Here is a 16,004-nt window from a genome sequence, read left to right on the forward strand (position 1 = left end):
CAGAATAAATCTGGGGGAACCAGAAGTGGCTTCATGTGGGAGTCGGCGCTGCTTCCTCAAGTGAGGATTCTTAGAGGTGGCACGTGATGGGCTTGGGGGTCCTCACAGCGAAGGTGGGGAGTGCCTGCCCTGTGTGAGGACGGAGGAAGCTGGGGGGTGGGAAGGGGTGATGCTCAAGGAGGCTTTCTTTTCAAAGCCCAGCTGGAGTTGATGTTTTTCTTAGTAACTATCAAGACCACAGGCATTTATGAATTTGGGGAGAGCCGGGGGTCAAATCCCTCTTCTGCAACTTATGACCTTGGCAGAGCACTTCCATGTTCGTTCAGTGAGACTCTTCTCATCATTCAAATGAGGGAGCAGAGGACATGACAAGATCAGGTCACCTATACTCGCTCTCCTGGATTGGAGGTCTCTTGTCTGTAAGACCGTGGGGTTGTTTGTAGTGGAAAACATGCAGAAAAGCAGAAGGACCCGAGGTCATATCTGAACTCAGAACTCAGTAACTGCTCGTGGACAAATTACTGAACCTCTCTGAGCATCAGTTTCCTCATCTGGATGATGGGATGTCGGTCCTGTTTGCCATGCTTAGCTCACTAGGTTGTGTTGCTGAAATGAGATCTATGAAGTTCTTCATAGATCGTATAAAGCTCTTGTTGACGTTTAAGGTTGCTTCCAGCTCTGATTCCGGGGACATTACATCCCATTCTGTTTAGCATCCTTCCAGAGCTCGTGGTAATAGTGCACAGCATAGTAAAGTCACGAAAACACCCTCAGCCCAAGTATTGCCTGGGTCCCTTGAAGGATCAAAAGACTTGGGCACGGTTTGCTATGGAAAATTTGTGGGAGTACAGGGACAGGGTACCCAGTGAGAAAACAGATGCGTTATGATTTGTAGTATGGCAGAATGTTCATAGGGATTGAGATCATTGAGCAATCAATGATTATATATTGGTATTTTATTTCTCTATCACAGCTTCATGAGAATGAGATCTTCATGTTAACTGAAATTTCCATCTCCTTGAAAAGCACTTTAGACATATCTTGTATTTGTTGTGAGAAGGTGTAAGAGAGCTGCCTTTGGAACCAGAGGACTTGGGTTAAATCCTAGCTGTGAGATCTCCTACTTTTGGAACCTTGGGTAAATCACTTTACCCTTCACCGATGGGATTCTCAAAGGATTTAGTGCTAAAAAGGACCTTAGCAATCATTAGTCCAACACTGTCATCTTACTATCATTTTATTGGGGCAGTTAGGTGGCACAGTGGATAGAGTGCCAGACCTGGAATCTGCAAGATTAATGTTCCTGAATTCATATCTGGCCTCAGATTTGTGTGACCCTGGGCAAGTCACTTAACCTTGTTTGTCTCGGTTTCCTCATCTGTAAAATGAACTGGAAAAGGAAATGGCAAACCAGTCTAGTATCTCTGCCAAGAAAACTCCAGATGGGGTCATGAAGAGTCAGACAGGACAGAAAAGTAACTGAAATAATTCTCCTGATTGAGCTAACTGAGGCATAGACACAAGTGACTTGATCAAAGTCATCAAAGCATTCAGTAACAGAGCTGAAATTTGAACCTACCTCCAAATTCAATGGCTATTTTTTCTTTTTTATTCTAATTAATTATATTTATTTTTTTAATTAAAAAAATTGCTTTTCCCCCCTCCCTTTGTCATGCCTTCCCCTTCACTCCCCAAGGCTTTGAGAAGGAAGAAAAACAAAACTCCTGCTCCAAACATGTATAGTCAAGCAGAACAAATTCTCCCCTTAGCCATGTCAAAAAATATGCCTCAATCTGATCACTTTGTCATATCGCCTTTGTCAGAAAGTGGGTAGCATGTTTCACGATGAATCCTAGACAATTTAATTGATCTTTGCATTGATTAGAGATCTAAGTCTTTACAGTAATATTGTTATTGTATAAATTGTTCTTTTGGCTCTGTTCAGTTCTGCATCAAGCATGCAAAGTTTTCCAGCTTTCTCCCCTTTGTCATTTCTTATAACGATAGCGTTCTATCATGTACATAATACCATAACTTGCTCGGCTCTTCCTCAATTGATGGGTACTCCCTCAGTTTTCAGCTCTCTGCAACCTCAGAAAAAGTTACTGGAAATAATTCCGTGTTCCTTCTATTATACCACTGACATCTCTCATCAATATTGTGAATTCCTTCTTGACCTATGGCGTTTGTTTGATCTCCTGTCCTTTTCATCCTGGCCTTTCTATTTTATATTCAAAACTTTCCTCAGGACTAAGGGCATGTTTTTGTTGTTATGACCATGTAATTGTACTAAAAATTTAGCTAAGTTTCCTAAATTAATCAGAGCCATTTTGAACTTTTTTCCAATAGCCATCATAATATTCCTTATTTTTTAGATGGATGTCATTTCAGAAGTCACGGATGGCCTTGAAATCGCAGAACCTGTTATCAACGGTATTGGTATGTGGACACCAGTTTCCTTATTTTGTGATTTAGAATTTGGGAATCTTTTGTGCCGTAATTCATACTGCACAATGTCTTTTGTTGGGTTTCAGAAAATAGGTCTTTAGTTGATGAGAAACTTTTACTCCACCAAAAACAAGAAGCAGCAGTGGACCCAGCCTTCATGACACCGGATAAACTTAAGACCCCAGTGAACTTTTCTACAGTAACAGTGGAGCAGCTTGAAATTACACCAGACAGTTTTGTGAAGAATTCACCAGGTAAGAGCAGAAGATGACTTTCTAGTCCACTTTTTAAGAGTAGACCTTGAAATACTGGGCAGCCTTTTTTTTCTTTTTTTTTTTTTATCCATCTTGCCTATACAGGTATCTGGTTGGAATAACTTGTTTTGCTTTTTAGACTACCTTTCACAAGAGGACTTCTTCAGTCTTGTCAGAGCAGAGTTTATCTTTTTGGAATTTATTACATTTTATCGCAATATAAATTAACTTCACTGAATCAGATTTCTTCAGTCCCTTTCCTATATAGGAGGGAAAAAAGTCTTTTTTCTTGCTTCAGTGTTTCGGAATATCTGTGGTTTCATCATTTTGGATCCTCTCTCTTCTAATGTAGATCCTAGTACCTTGACAGTTGAATCTGTGGCACTGTGCACCATTTTTAACAATAGAAATAAGATGGGTGCCTGGAAAAGGGAACTGTGAGTGAGCCAGAATGGCTTCATTGCCTTTTTAAGCATGATTACTAAAGTGGTAAATGAGGGCGATACTGGATTTTTACCAAACCTTTGGATAATTTGGATGCAGACAAGGTGATTATATACATGTTTGTTCTTATACCAGTCGCGTCCCAACTTTTGATGACCCCATTTAGGGTTTTCTTGGCAAAAATATTGGAGTGGTCTGCCATTTCCTTCACCAGCTCATTTTACAGATGAGAAAACTGAGGCAAACAGAATGAAAGACTTGCCCAGGTCACACAGCTAGTAAATATCTGAAACCCGATTTGAACTCAGGTCTTCATGATTCCAGGCCCAGTGCTTTATCCACTGAGCCACCTAGCTGCTGATTATACAGGTAGCCAGATTCAGAACTAGTTGGCTGGCCAAACTCAAAGAGAAGTTGTTAATGGTTCAATGTCAGCATGGCAGGAGGTGTCCAGTGGATTCGCCCGGTTGTTTATGCTCGATCTGTGCTTTTTAATACTTTCATCAGTGACTTGGAAAAATAGCCACGTGCTCGCCAGGTTTGCAGATAACACAAACCTGGGACCGAAAGCTAGGTAGGGTCCAAAAAGATCTTGATACTAAGTGAGCATTAGGTTGAATCGAATACAGCAGTTGTTCTGGAAAACATCTGGGCTTTTTAGTGGCCTTGAAGCTCAGTGTGCTAGTCTGAAAGGCGGTTTGAGGCTGCACTGAGAAGCACAGCCTCCTGGAAAAGGGAGCTGATAGTGCCTCTGTGTTCTGCTCTCTTCAGCCCTCTTCCAGAGTGCTGTGTTCATTTCTGTGCACTTTGCGGATGTCAGTTGGGTTGGCAAAGGGCCTTGTGCTCATGTCATCAATGGATTGACTGAAGGAGCTAGGCATGTTTGGCCTGGAAAAGAAGATTGGGAAGGAGGTATGTGAGCAGTTGGTATGTATTTGAAGGGAAATCAGGTAGAGGATGAAAATGGGATTTTTCTGTATGACCTCAGAGGGCAGCATGAGGAACAGGGAGTGGAGATTGCAGAGAATCTGGTTTATTTGATGTCAACTAAGCCTTCTTAACAATGAGAACTGTCGCACAGTGGAACAGGCTGCCTGAGTGGGGAACGGGTTTGGGGAATGTTTGGTGGTAATTCCTTTTGTGGATGGGATGGACCAGGTGGCCCCTTTCCATCTCTCAAATTATTCTGTGTTTTCATGACCATTTTTCATTGTGGCCACAATAATTTACAGCTTATTGGTCAATTTCCTGGTGATGTCTGGTCTCCAAACTTGTCTTATGGGTTCATCCTCAGATGACAGTTTCATAAGGCCTATGCTAATTGGATAGAATCTGCCATCACTTGCGGTCTGCCGGCATAGTTTTCAGGAATCCAGGGTAACCGTCATATTTCACTGAAGCAGAAAAGTAGGATTTTAGTGGATGTTGAATATTCTTGTATGTGTCTAATTCCAGGTCTAGTCAGTTTAGATATGAGAGCAGTCATAGGGTGTTACAAGTCAAAATGTATTTTGTCTCCAAGTGATGATATTTTGCAGAACAAAAATTCGAAGAGCAGGCAAGACCAGATTTAAAATTCATACACACATGTATACATGTATGTACATGTGTGTATACATGCACATACACATATATCTATGTCTTTGGGTACAAGTGACCCAAGCATATTAACTGCTTGATTTGATTCTATTTTTGAAAGGCAAAATGCTCAAAAGAGGTGAAATAGAAATACTTAGGACAGAGGTGTCCAATCTCTCTCTCTCTCTCTGATATCTCTTGATATTCCTTGATTCGCATTAAACTGGCTCATATTTTGTGTTCAGTATGGAAGGGAATTTTAGAGTTTACCACCCTCCTGCACATAAATGGAATCTAGTTATCACTTCTTCCCCATAGCCTCTTTCCAAGCTTCTTGTACCCTCAGTGGTCACTATCCTGCAGGTGAGAAACCCCTGCCATCTGATGAGTTCATCAGCCACTTTGAAACCCTTATTTTTCCCCCTAGATCTTTTTTTTTTTCATGCGTTGTCAAGGGTTAGCTGGCCAGGACATTGAAGCTCTGTTGGGTTACATGGTCCCCAGCTGTAATTCTAATGCCCAGGCCTATTTTGTCAGGTCTTATTTTGCATCTTAGCTAAGGGGACAATCTGAAGGTCTTTTGAGTATTTATGTTATGATTGGGAAGGGAAGATTATTTCCCAAAATATCCTAAAGGAGAGAAATCTCATTATCGTTTCTTACCCCATTTATCTAGTTACAATAGGATTATGCTACACTTGAATAACAAAGTAGAAAGACTGACCTCAAGGCTTCACAGGATAATTAATGCAGTCTTGTGATCCAAGCACACGGAACTTACACAAAGAATTTCTGGGTTGGAAGGGATTTTAGAAGACACCCAGTCCCCAACCCACCTCTGAAAAAAAGTCCTTTACGAGGTAATCATAAAGCAGTGAGGAGAAGGAGGGCACCTCGAAGGAAGTCTTGAGACAGCCCCTCAGTCTTGGGACAGCTCTGCACCTTAGGAAGCTTTGCCTGACCTCAAGCCTCAGTTTGTCTCTGCCTTTTCTACCCAGTGCTCCTGGTTCTGACCTCTGGCCGAGCACAAGACTAATCCTCCAGAAGCTGGATGTGACCTGGCATGCTGCCTGGGAGCAGCTAACCCTGCCCGTGCCTTCCCTGATTTTCCTATGGCCCCTCACCATCATTGTTGCACTCTGAGTGTGGTATCCAGGAGCCCAGCCAGGGCCTGCTTGGGGCAGAGCACCACAGGACTGACTGCCATCCCGGATCTCTTGGGCTATGCCCGAGTTTCCATTCTATTCTTTCTTGGCTCCTTGGACTTGCAGGCCACTCTCAGCGTGTAATTATTCATGAAGAGAAAAATGAGCAAACAGAGTAGGTATCTCTGCTATGATAGAATGATGGTCAGTTTGGAATTTCTTGTAAATTTGTTCAGTTTGTAGATAAATGTGCATGTTGGAGGTTGAGAATAAGGAAAGACAGTTGTGGCCAGTTCAGGGTTGCCACAAATCCGTGGTTTAGGAGAAAGCCTGCTGATAGTCTCTGGAGTGGAAATGAACGGAGTCAGCTCAGTTTGATGGAGACAAACTGCCATCAGAAGGCCTGCTTTGGAATTCTGGCTCAGCTGCTCGCTCTGGGAGTGATGCTTGGGCCAGCTGCTTCAGCCCTTGGGTCTCCGGTAAATGAAGAGGACTGGACTAGATGATGATGTGTGAATCCAGATTCAGTTCAAGTGTCTAGCACTGTGCTGGGCATACAAAAACTCCTATTCTGATGTGAAAAAACAAACAAGTACTTGAATAAGTAAATGGAAAATGTATACAAAATGGGGGTTGTTGTTGGAGGGAGAGAGAATTTGTAGCTTGTGGGTCAGGAAAGGTCTTGTGTAGGAGGGGCACTTGACCTCATAAAGGAGAGTTTTAATTCTCCTTTGGGACTAGCTGGAAGGTGTCTCTAGTCTAGTCTGTATGGGAATCCTGGCCATTGTAGGGTTGTTTGATGTTTTCCCTGGAGAGAAGCCTGGGATGGGGAGGAGGTAGGGTGAGTCTGATTGCTATCTTTCCCTTCCTTTGCACCTTGCTATCTGCCCTGCCTCTGAACTCTCCTCTTTGCATTGTCTCCTCTAATTAGAAAGTCAGCTGGAGGGTAGGAATCTCATTAGCTTATCTCTGTGTCTGTCCCTGGCGCTTCTCACAATGCTTGGCACATTGTAAGCACTTAGTAAGTCCTTTTTCATTCATTCATTCACCCTCTGTGCAAGGAAAAACTTAACTAATATTTAGAGTTCTCCCAAAAAGGAATGGATTGCCTTGGAGTATAGTGATTTCACTTATACCAATAAGGATATTTTTGTCACAGGTGGTAGGTTTGACTAGACAAATTCAGAGAGGTTTTTCCACGTAAAGATGTTGTATGAATTGAGTACATCTGTATTTTTTTTTATGTATAAATACAGGATATCCCAAAAGTCTTACATGGTTTTAAAGATTAAAGCTTTGTTTTTAAAGTACACTTGTATAATGAGTAGATAGGCATGTCTCACCAGCAACTTAAAATCCAAGTAGACATGTTAAAAAATGTATTCTTTGACCAGAAATTTACATGTGCCAAAGAATTTTTTTTTCTAGCCAGTGTACACATTTTCAAGTGAATAAGACCTGACTGACCAATAAATAGACTCTGAGGGAGAAAGTAACTTTTTTTTTAACTTTAAAAAAATTACTAGCAAACACTAAAATAAGCATCTCTCTCTCTCTCTCTCTCTCCCTCTCTCCCTCTCCCTCCCCACATATTAGAACAGGAAAAGGGTTCCTGAAACTAGGAACCTCTCCTGTTTATGGCTTTAAAATATATAATAAATTCAATATATAACTTTCAAAGTTATCCTGCTTATCTGTGATTCTTTCTGGCCTTCTGTCTTCTGTGCATTTAAAAAGAAATGTTTCACTGACCCTTTTTTCTTTCAGGAACTTATTTTACTTTCTTTTGTATTCCCAGCAGCAGATGTGGAAGATACTTAATAAGTTATTGAGTTGGGCAAGCCCAGTATTCTTCATGTGTAGAAAATAGGGGCAGAAATGTCCATTAAAAATCCATATGTATACTAATTGTATGCAGAAGATTGTTTGCTACTAGAACTTTAAACATCATAAGCTTCATTAAAACATGTTAACTATTGAGTACTTTTTTCAGGACGTTTCCTAAACTGTAAGAAAATTTTCATTCCAGGAAAATCCTTGCTAAAAAAATCCAGGCGCCGATCCACAATTGGAGTCAGAGGTTCTCCTGAAACAAATCTTCTCATTAGATACATTGCTCAGCAAAGGAATTTAAAAAATGCAAATGATTCTCCTTTGCTGGAGGCTTCTCCTTCAATACAGGTATGTATTTTTTTATAAGTTCTTGAAATGATGTATTAGTAAAAAAAAGAATATAAACTGTTTCCGTTTTGTTCTGTCTTCTTTCACACGTTCTGGTTATGGGCAGAGACCACTTTTTTCCTGTCCTGCAAATTCCCTAATGTACATTATGTACTTGGTTGGCCTACAGTAAGTCTTAACTGTTGATGTTTGTGTAAATGTGGCATCCTTCATTCAATAATTCTCTGCTGATAACCAGAAAGGCACAAAATGATGGCCACATAGAGGTGAGATAGTGGAGTATGTCCTACACAGATTCCCAAGGGAAGAAGTAGGGACCTATTGGTGCTTCCTGTTTCACAGTCTAGACCATAAGCTCATCAATGGCAAGGACTGTTTGTTGGCCTTAGTTCTTCCTGTCCCCAGAGTCTAGCACTGTGCCCGCTACATCTCAACACTTAATAAAATGCTTGCTGATTTTTAGAACTGTTTGCCTCTCCTGAATGCTTCTAAGTCTCAATGGTCCGTGAGCACACCTGCAGTAAGAAACACTATCCATCCCTACTGCCCACTGAGAATCCCCTCTTCCACTGGAAATCTGTGAAGGACATACTCCATGATCCTGTTTATATGTGACAATCATTACATGCCTTTGAGGTTATCAGCAGAGAATTATTGAATGAGAGATGCTCTGTGTGTGTGTGTGTACATTATGTATGCATGAGTTAAGTGCAAAATAGATCCAAAGTAAATATAAGATAGTGAGGGGAGGGTGTGCTGAGGGAGCACTAACTAGCAGCTGGGGGCATCAGGCCACACATCCTACCAAAGAGGGACGAGTAGCAGGGATTTAAAGGCATGAAAATAGGAGAGGAAATGGATAAGAACATGCAGCAGATCAGGAGGCATAGAATGAAGAGTGTGAGAAGGGAGTAACATGTAGGCTGGGCCCAGGAGGTCTTTGAATTTGTTTGCTTATTCTCTGTGTTTTATACCTGTAAGTACATTGTGAGAAAGGGTATCTGGCTTTGCCACACAGCCAGAGGGAACCGTGGCAGAAAAGGGATAGGGAGCATCGTGAGCAGGGGATGGCGTGGTCAGAACTAGATTGGCGATCAGTCTCTCTGGTGCCATGTGGTGGCTGGTTGGGGCGGGGTGGGGAGGAGGGGGGCCAGAGAGAAGACCAGGTAAGAAGCTGTTGCAGGAGTTCAGATGAGAGGTCACGAGGACCTGAAATGGTGGGGAGAATGGAGGAGAAATGGAAGCAATACAAAGGGATCTGATTGGAGGAAGGAGTCGTGAGAGTGAGAAAATCCACTACTAGAGTTACTCTCATCTGGTGGGTGGCCCACTGAGCTTGTGATGCTGTCCTTCCCTGAGTCTTGGATACACACTGCAGATGACCCAGAAGCCAACCAGGAGCATTTATTAAATGAAAAAGAACACCCTAGTTGGCCCTTGGGAAACTTCACATTCCTTCCTGGGATCACTGTCCTCTAACATCTAAACTTCTCTTTAATTTCACATTTGATTTGAGAGCTTTTTTCAAATTCTATTTTTCCTACCTGTTGGATCATCCTTGGTAACCAAATAGAAAAAGCAAATTAGGCAAAACTAACCAAACACATCAATCTAATCTGCTAGCAGATGCAGTGTTCCCTACCCATATTCCCCCTCCTCTGCCATGGAGGGAGAAAGGTGGATTTTCTCCTCTCTTTGAAGATAAGCTTAGTCTTTATAAGTACACTGTTCAGTTTCATGATTTTTATTTTTGGTTATTTTAATTTCTATTATATATATTTTCTGAATTCTACTTAGTTTCACTCTGCATTATTAATTCATAGAAAACATCCTGTTCTCACATTTTTCTTATTATTTCTCATGATGCTGTAATATTCCTACATTCATGTATCACAATTTGTTTAGCCATTACCTGGCCAATAGACATCTACTCCATTTCTCAAAGGGCCCACAAAAAGTGCTGCTTGAATGTTGAGGAGGTGGTAGTGAGCACTGTAGGGCTTGTGGGTCAAAGGGAATGGACATTTTGGTCACAACATAATTCTACATTGCTTTCCAGAATGGTTGGACCGATTAATAGCTCCACCGGAAGCTATGTTAGCGTTCCCTTCCCTCACCACCATTAGATATTTGCCTACAACATACATAAACATGTCTCCTCCATCCTCAAAAAAAAAAAAAAAGATCCTCACTGGATCTGTCCATCCCTTCTAGCTGTTGTCTTGTAGCTCCCTTTCCTTTTATTAGTAAACTTCCTGAAAAGGCTATCTATAATAAGTGACTTCGTTACCTTTCATCTCACTCTTTTTCTTTGCATTCTGGCTTCTGATGTCATTCAACCAAAACTACTCTCTCCTTAGTTACTAATGATCTCTTAATTGCCAGATCTAATGGTCTTTTCTCCGTTCTCTTCATGATTCTCTCTTCTTGCTTTTCATGACTGTTCTCTCTCTCAGTTCCCTTCTTATATGTCTAATGAGCACACTGCTTGGCACATAATAGATATGATAATAAATCATTCTTAGATCTACTTGTTGAGGCCTAACCTTTTTTTCCTGATCTCCTATCATCTTTTGCCTTTTAGACATCTCAAACTAAATGTCCCATAAACAGACATCTTAAACTCACCGTGTCAAAAACTAAACTCATTGTTTTTGCCTTCTAAACTCTCCCCTCTTCCTAACTTCCCTGTTACTGAAGCTGCCACCATTTTCCCAGCCACCTGGGCTGCCAACCTAGAGGTCATCCTCGACTCTTCGTTTTCACCCCCACCATCCCCATCCAGCCTTTTGCCAAGGCCCATCAATTTTACCTTGGTAACATTTCTCATATAGACACCCTTCTCTAATGCTTCCACCATCCTGGTGTAGGCCCTCATCACCTCACACTTAGACTGTTGTTACAGTAGCCTGCTAGTTGGTCTTCCAGCCTCAAGGCTTTCCCCACTCTAGTCCGTTGTCCATTCATCTTCCAAAAATATAGGTCTGACCCCCCACCCCCATTCTACAAAATCTTGTGGTTTCCCATTGATTCTAGGATCAGATATAAAGTCCTTTGGCTTTCAAAAGCCCTTCATAACCTAGCCCATTCCTTTCCTTTCATTCTTCTTTAACTCTTTAATCCCCTCCTCCATGTTCTCTACAATCTAGTGACACCAGCTTCCTTGCTCTTCACACAAGATGCTCCCATCTCCTCTCTGCAGGAACTTTCATTGCCTGTCTCCGCTGTCTGGAATGTCTCCCTCCTCATCTCTGCCTTTTGGCTTCCTTCAAGTCTCAACTAAAATCCAACTTTGTGCAAAAAGCATTTCCCAGTTATCCTTCATTTTAATTCCTTTCCCGCTGATATCACCCCCAATTTATCCTGTTATGTATCTTGTGTATACAATTGTTTGCATTTTGTTTCTCCCATTAGAAAACTGAGCTCCTTGACAGCAAGGACTGTTTTTTTGCCTTTCGTTGTATCCCAGGCTATAATATAGTGCCTGGCACACAGTAGGTACTTAATGCTAGTTAATCAACTGACTGATGGACTATTTCCATAACTATTTGGCACTTTGTGAGGTAGAAGGTGAAGCCTTAGAATCGAAAAGTCTGTCATTTTAGCATCAGTATTTTTAATGATTCCATGTGGCTGTGAAACTTAAAACCCTAATTTTTGAAGTACCAAATTACCCAATTAATAAATGTTTATTAAGATCCAAGCCCTGTGCTAGGCTCTTGCCAGTGAATCAGAGAGCAATGGAAATACATGTAGACATAAGTAGGCTTCAAGATATTGATAGTGGTGATTTGCCTGCAAGAAGTGGTTTAAAATACTACCCCTTCCCCAAAAATTGAAGTCAAGGATGACCCAAAGGGCCATGAAAAGGCATTTATGATGGGTTTGTTAAAGTTGCAACATATTGTGAAGATTAATTTAGTTGCACTGATGTTAAAGGTTATGATCAGAAACATCTTAGGATTGAGCCTCTGACATGGACTTGTCCTATGGGGCAAGTGCTCCATTGTTACCCTTGCTGTGTGGAGAATGTGAGGAATATTACCCCCACCCCCATCCTGCAATCCTAGTACCTGGGTTAAATTCCCTATGATCAATTTGAAAGAAAACCTGGATGATAACGGCACTGATGTACAGTTAAGGTCAGGTTATAGTCTGCATTCCCAAAGGGTGGCCAAGCCAGGGAACATCCAAAAATCAATCAGTCACAAGTGAGAGTAAGGAACCCCTCACACGCTACCCTGGTACCTAGGCAATGTTAAAAGTCTAAAGGAAAGAAAGCCTCCACCTCTTGGCTATAGATCTTCTCCCATCCCTCCTTTAGAGGGAATGGATAAAAATGTACAAGAAAAGAAATGATGAGCGGGTGGACTTCAGAGAAACCTGGAAAGACTTATATAAACTGGTGCTGAGTGAAATGAGCAGAGCCTAGAGAACGTTGTACACGGTAACAGCCACATCATGCAATGACTGACTTTGATAGATTTGGCTCTTCTCAGCAATGCAAGGATCTGAGACAACTCCAAAAGACTCACGACGGAAAATGCTGTCCACGCCCAGAGAAAGAACTATGGAGTCTGAATGTAGATGGAAGCATGCTATTTGCTCTTCTTTCCTCTTATTGTTTTGTTCTGTTTCTTCTTTCTCAGGGTTCCTCCCATTAGTTCAAATTCTTTACATCATGACTAATGTGAAAATATGTATAATATGAATGCAAGATGGAGATTACACTCCATCTTGGAAAGGGAGGAGAAGACGGAGGGGGAGAAAATTTAAAACTCAAAATCTTATGGAAGTGAATGTTGAAAACTAAAAATAAATTTATTAAAAAAAAACTCAGAGGGAAGAGAATATCAAGGAGAAGAGGGTGATTGACAATGTCAGAGGCCTAAGAGAGTATAAGAAGTTTAAAGATATAAAATAACATACTGCTTTTTTTCTGTATTAGGTACTGAATTTTTATGAAATCCATCTGATACTTTAATAATGAGCTTTAAATATATCACTAATATTACCAATTACTTTAACCAAATAAACAGCTTTTTTTTTTTTTCCAAATTAAAAAAAATGCCACAAGAAGAAGTTGTGGCTGGGTCACAATCTGCCAGTCTGCCAATAGATAGGAATCCCCACGCTGAGGGGAGTGCTGACCTAGGGAGGTGGAGGGAGTACAGAATTCTAGAATAGAATCTTGGGGGAAGAAAGGACCTCAGCAGCCCACTGTGTGTCTGAAGAGGCTTCTTCGTCCCACGCACCTTCGATGCCGGGGAGGTAGGTAGGAACAGTTATTTGGCAAGAAAATGTGAAGAGCTCAGGCTTCCTACAGGTCCTTCAGAAGAGAAGTCACTACCATGTCACGGCTCCTTTTTCGGTCTCTGGTTTCATTGTTTTGTTTGAAATGCTGTAAATTTCCCGAGAATACAGACTCAGTCACCGTCCAATATAGATAGAAAAGCACGTTCTAAATCAGCGATAAGAATCTTGAAGTGGTTCTGTTTGTCCCCTCCATTAGTAAACGTCATTTAAGACTTGTGAATACAGGCTTGTCTTTTTTTGGTATTTAATACGTGTGTCATAAAAGTATAGTTTACATCATGAATAGGCATGACCTTATTTGGATTTAAAATGCCCTAACTGATTTGGTAGCAGAAACTTTGCTTTGACCACATTTGACTAAAAGTGAAATTCAGTGTGTGAACAGATCACCAACAAACATGGCGTCCAGATTTTGACTGCTCTTCTTCCACTCTAGACCCTAATGGCAGGTAATCTGAAAGCTTAATAGAACTTTGTATTTGGTATTTGCTGTAATTGGAGAAATACTTACTCTTTGTCTATTGTGACTTAAATAGAAATGGAAAATTAGAATAATTACATTTTTTTCAAAAGAATAGAAATCAAGAAAATAAGGTTGAGGGGGAATGTTAGGGAAGTATTTTAATGCATTGTAGAAGTTCATTTATCCAGATGAGAAGAGAAAATGTGAAGAAATTGTATATAGTTTTTTTTTCCTCCATTACTCTACATAAATATTCTTTTATTTGTTTATTTTTGATTTACCATTGCAGGCAGAAACCTTGGCAGAAGACTTGAGCTTCAGATCTGTAAATAATTCTATGTATTCTTTTTTCTTTGATGTAAATCCTTTAGCTAAAATGGAAAGTCACATCAAATGGGGTTGGTGTCCACTTTTCCTTGCCTTTCCCACCTTTCTATTGAACTGGGAGAAAGTAAATCTGGTTCAGGGGTCCCAGCAGTGCGTGTTACTTCCCCTGGCTGGGCCTTAGGAGAGGGGTTCTTCCAATTCCTCCTTGTTTCAGAGTTTCAGAGTTCTGTGATTCTTAACAAATCATTATCTATACAATGCAGAGCATGGAACACTTCTGAAATCACTAAGATTATCAAAAGCAGCTGCTGGGAGAAAGGCTTAACAAAAACAGAAAATGATCTGACTAATACCAAACTTGGATGGCTCCTTGTAATCTTCCACGAAGAGATTTTTTGGGTGTATCATTTTCGTTTGTGAACTTTGAAAACGTTTGCTAACTCGGCTCCAGGCACTTGACCAAATTACTTATTGTTGATGTTGCCTTATCTTATGTTCACTGTCTTGAACTTGGAGGAGGTATGGCTCAGTGGCTAGAGAGCTAGCCTCCTGGGCCAGGAAGATTTGGGTTCAAAGATCACTGGCTTTGTGACCCTGGGCAAGTCACTTAACCCCTCAGTTGTAGAACGGGGAGTTTCCTGTAGAAGTGAACATCACACATCCATTCCTTATCCCCATCCCCCATCCCCTGTCACATCCCCAGATTGTCGCCAAAGCTTCAACACCTGGGCACTTGGACTTAGGATGTAGAATAGATATTTCCCTTTGAGTGGGGGAATTCTTACATTATGATAAAGACACATACAGATGGAAACATGGGGCTATGGGACTGGGAAAATCACAGGAAAGGGGCCGTGTTTCTGTCTCCTCTCCCCTTCTCCTTTAGGGATTTGTAGCCTAATATTCAGTCACTCTTAGGCCAAGCCTCATTTCATGTTGTCAGCTGATTATCAAATTTTGCCAGTGGTAGAATCTTTATAAAATCATTTGTAATAGTTTTTTTTTTACTTGCCTACAACTGATGATACTAAATATCATAATGCAGCTTTTAAGAGATTTTAGACCAAATTTCTTCTAGAACGAACAATATTATGGGCATTCTACATATTGAAAAAAAATTTTGTTTTTCGTTGAAGTGCTTTTTTAAAAGCTTATGGTTTTTTTGGAGGGAGGTAAATAGATGCCTTAGTCATTTTGGTAGAATCATGAAATGTTTTAGAAATGTAATAACTGTACATTGGGACCACTGAAAATGAACCCAAGCTGGAGGTAACTAGGTTTTTGGATGTTTGTTTCATTAACAGCTTTATTAACAACTTTATACCTTCCCAGTTTTACCTAACTACACATAATTTCTGTTGCCATACAGATACTTAAAGTGAAAAATAATTAGTGATAATAAGACCTATCAGGCGTATACTTTACAGAGACAGACGCCTGGTTGATGCCCTAAGCCAGGGGACAGAACAGCTTAAGGGGAAAAGAGCATTGACTGAAGATAGTCTGGTCCTCACTCAGTTCAAATCTTTCTGACTCCTGTACGTGTGGCTTTAGGCAAGTCACTTATTCTCCCTGGGCCTCGATTTCTTCATTTGTAAAATGAGGGGATTGGACTAGATGGCAGCTAATACCCCTTCCAGCCCTCAGTCTGTGGTAATGTCACTGGAGGCATTCAGTTCCATGAGAACAGAGCTGCCCAGGAGCTGTCTTGTTTGGAAAAGAGGGCCCAGACAAAGGCAGCCAGGCTGGCCAGAGCCTCCTGGACTTCCGGATTGAGCCCTTCACAGCACTGGGGCCATGTTGCCCATAACACTGCCAAATAACTGTCTGGACGACCTTAGTGGGGTC

The 16,004-nt window shown here is 41.1% G+C and overlaps 1 protein-coding gene across 3 annotated transcripts in view; it reads left to right on the forward strand.

Moving 5' to 3' along the window:
- The window catches only part of CDCA2 (cell division cycle associated 2), a 48,831-nt gene that overhangs the window by 2,507 nt on the left and 30,320 nt on the right, over positions 1 to 16,004 (forward strand). For all 3 annotated transcript variants that reach the window (XM_027839996.1, XM_027839997.1, XM_027839998.1), the window contains exons 2-4: positions 2,376 to 2,439; positions 2,535 to 2,702; positions 7,899 to 8,050. In XM_027839996.1, the coding sequence (XP_027695797.1) occupies positions 2,376 to 2,439; positions 2,535 to 2,702; positions 7,899 to 8,050 (384 nt within the window). The remainder of the gene's footprint in view (positions 1 to 2,375; positions 2,440 to 2,534; positions 2,703 to 7,898; positions 8,051 to 16,004) is intronic.

The sequence above is a fragment of the Vombatus ursinus genome, unplaced genomic scaffold (assembly GCF_900497805.2).
Source record: "Vombatus ursinus unplaced genomic scaffold, bare-nosed wombat genome assembly UNPS02014837.1, whole genome shotgun sequence".
Lineage (NCBI taxonomy): Eukaryota > Metazoa > Chordata > Mammalia > Diprotodontia > Vombatidae > Vombatus > Vombatus ursinus.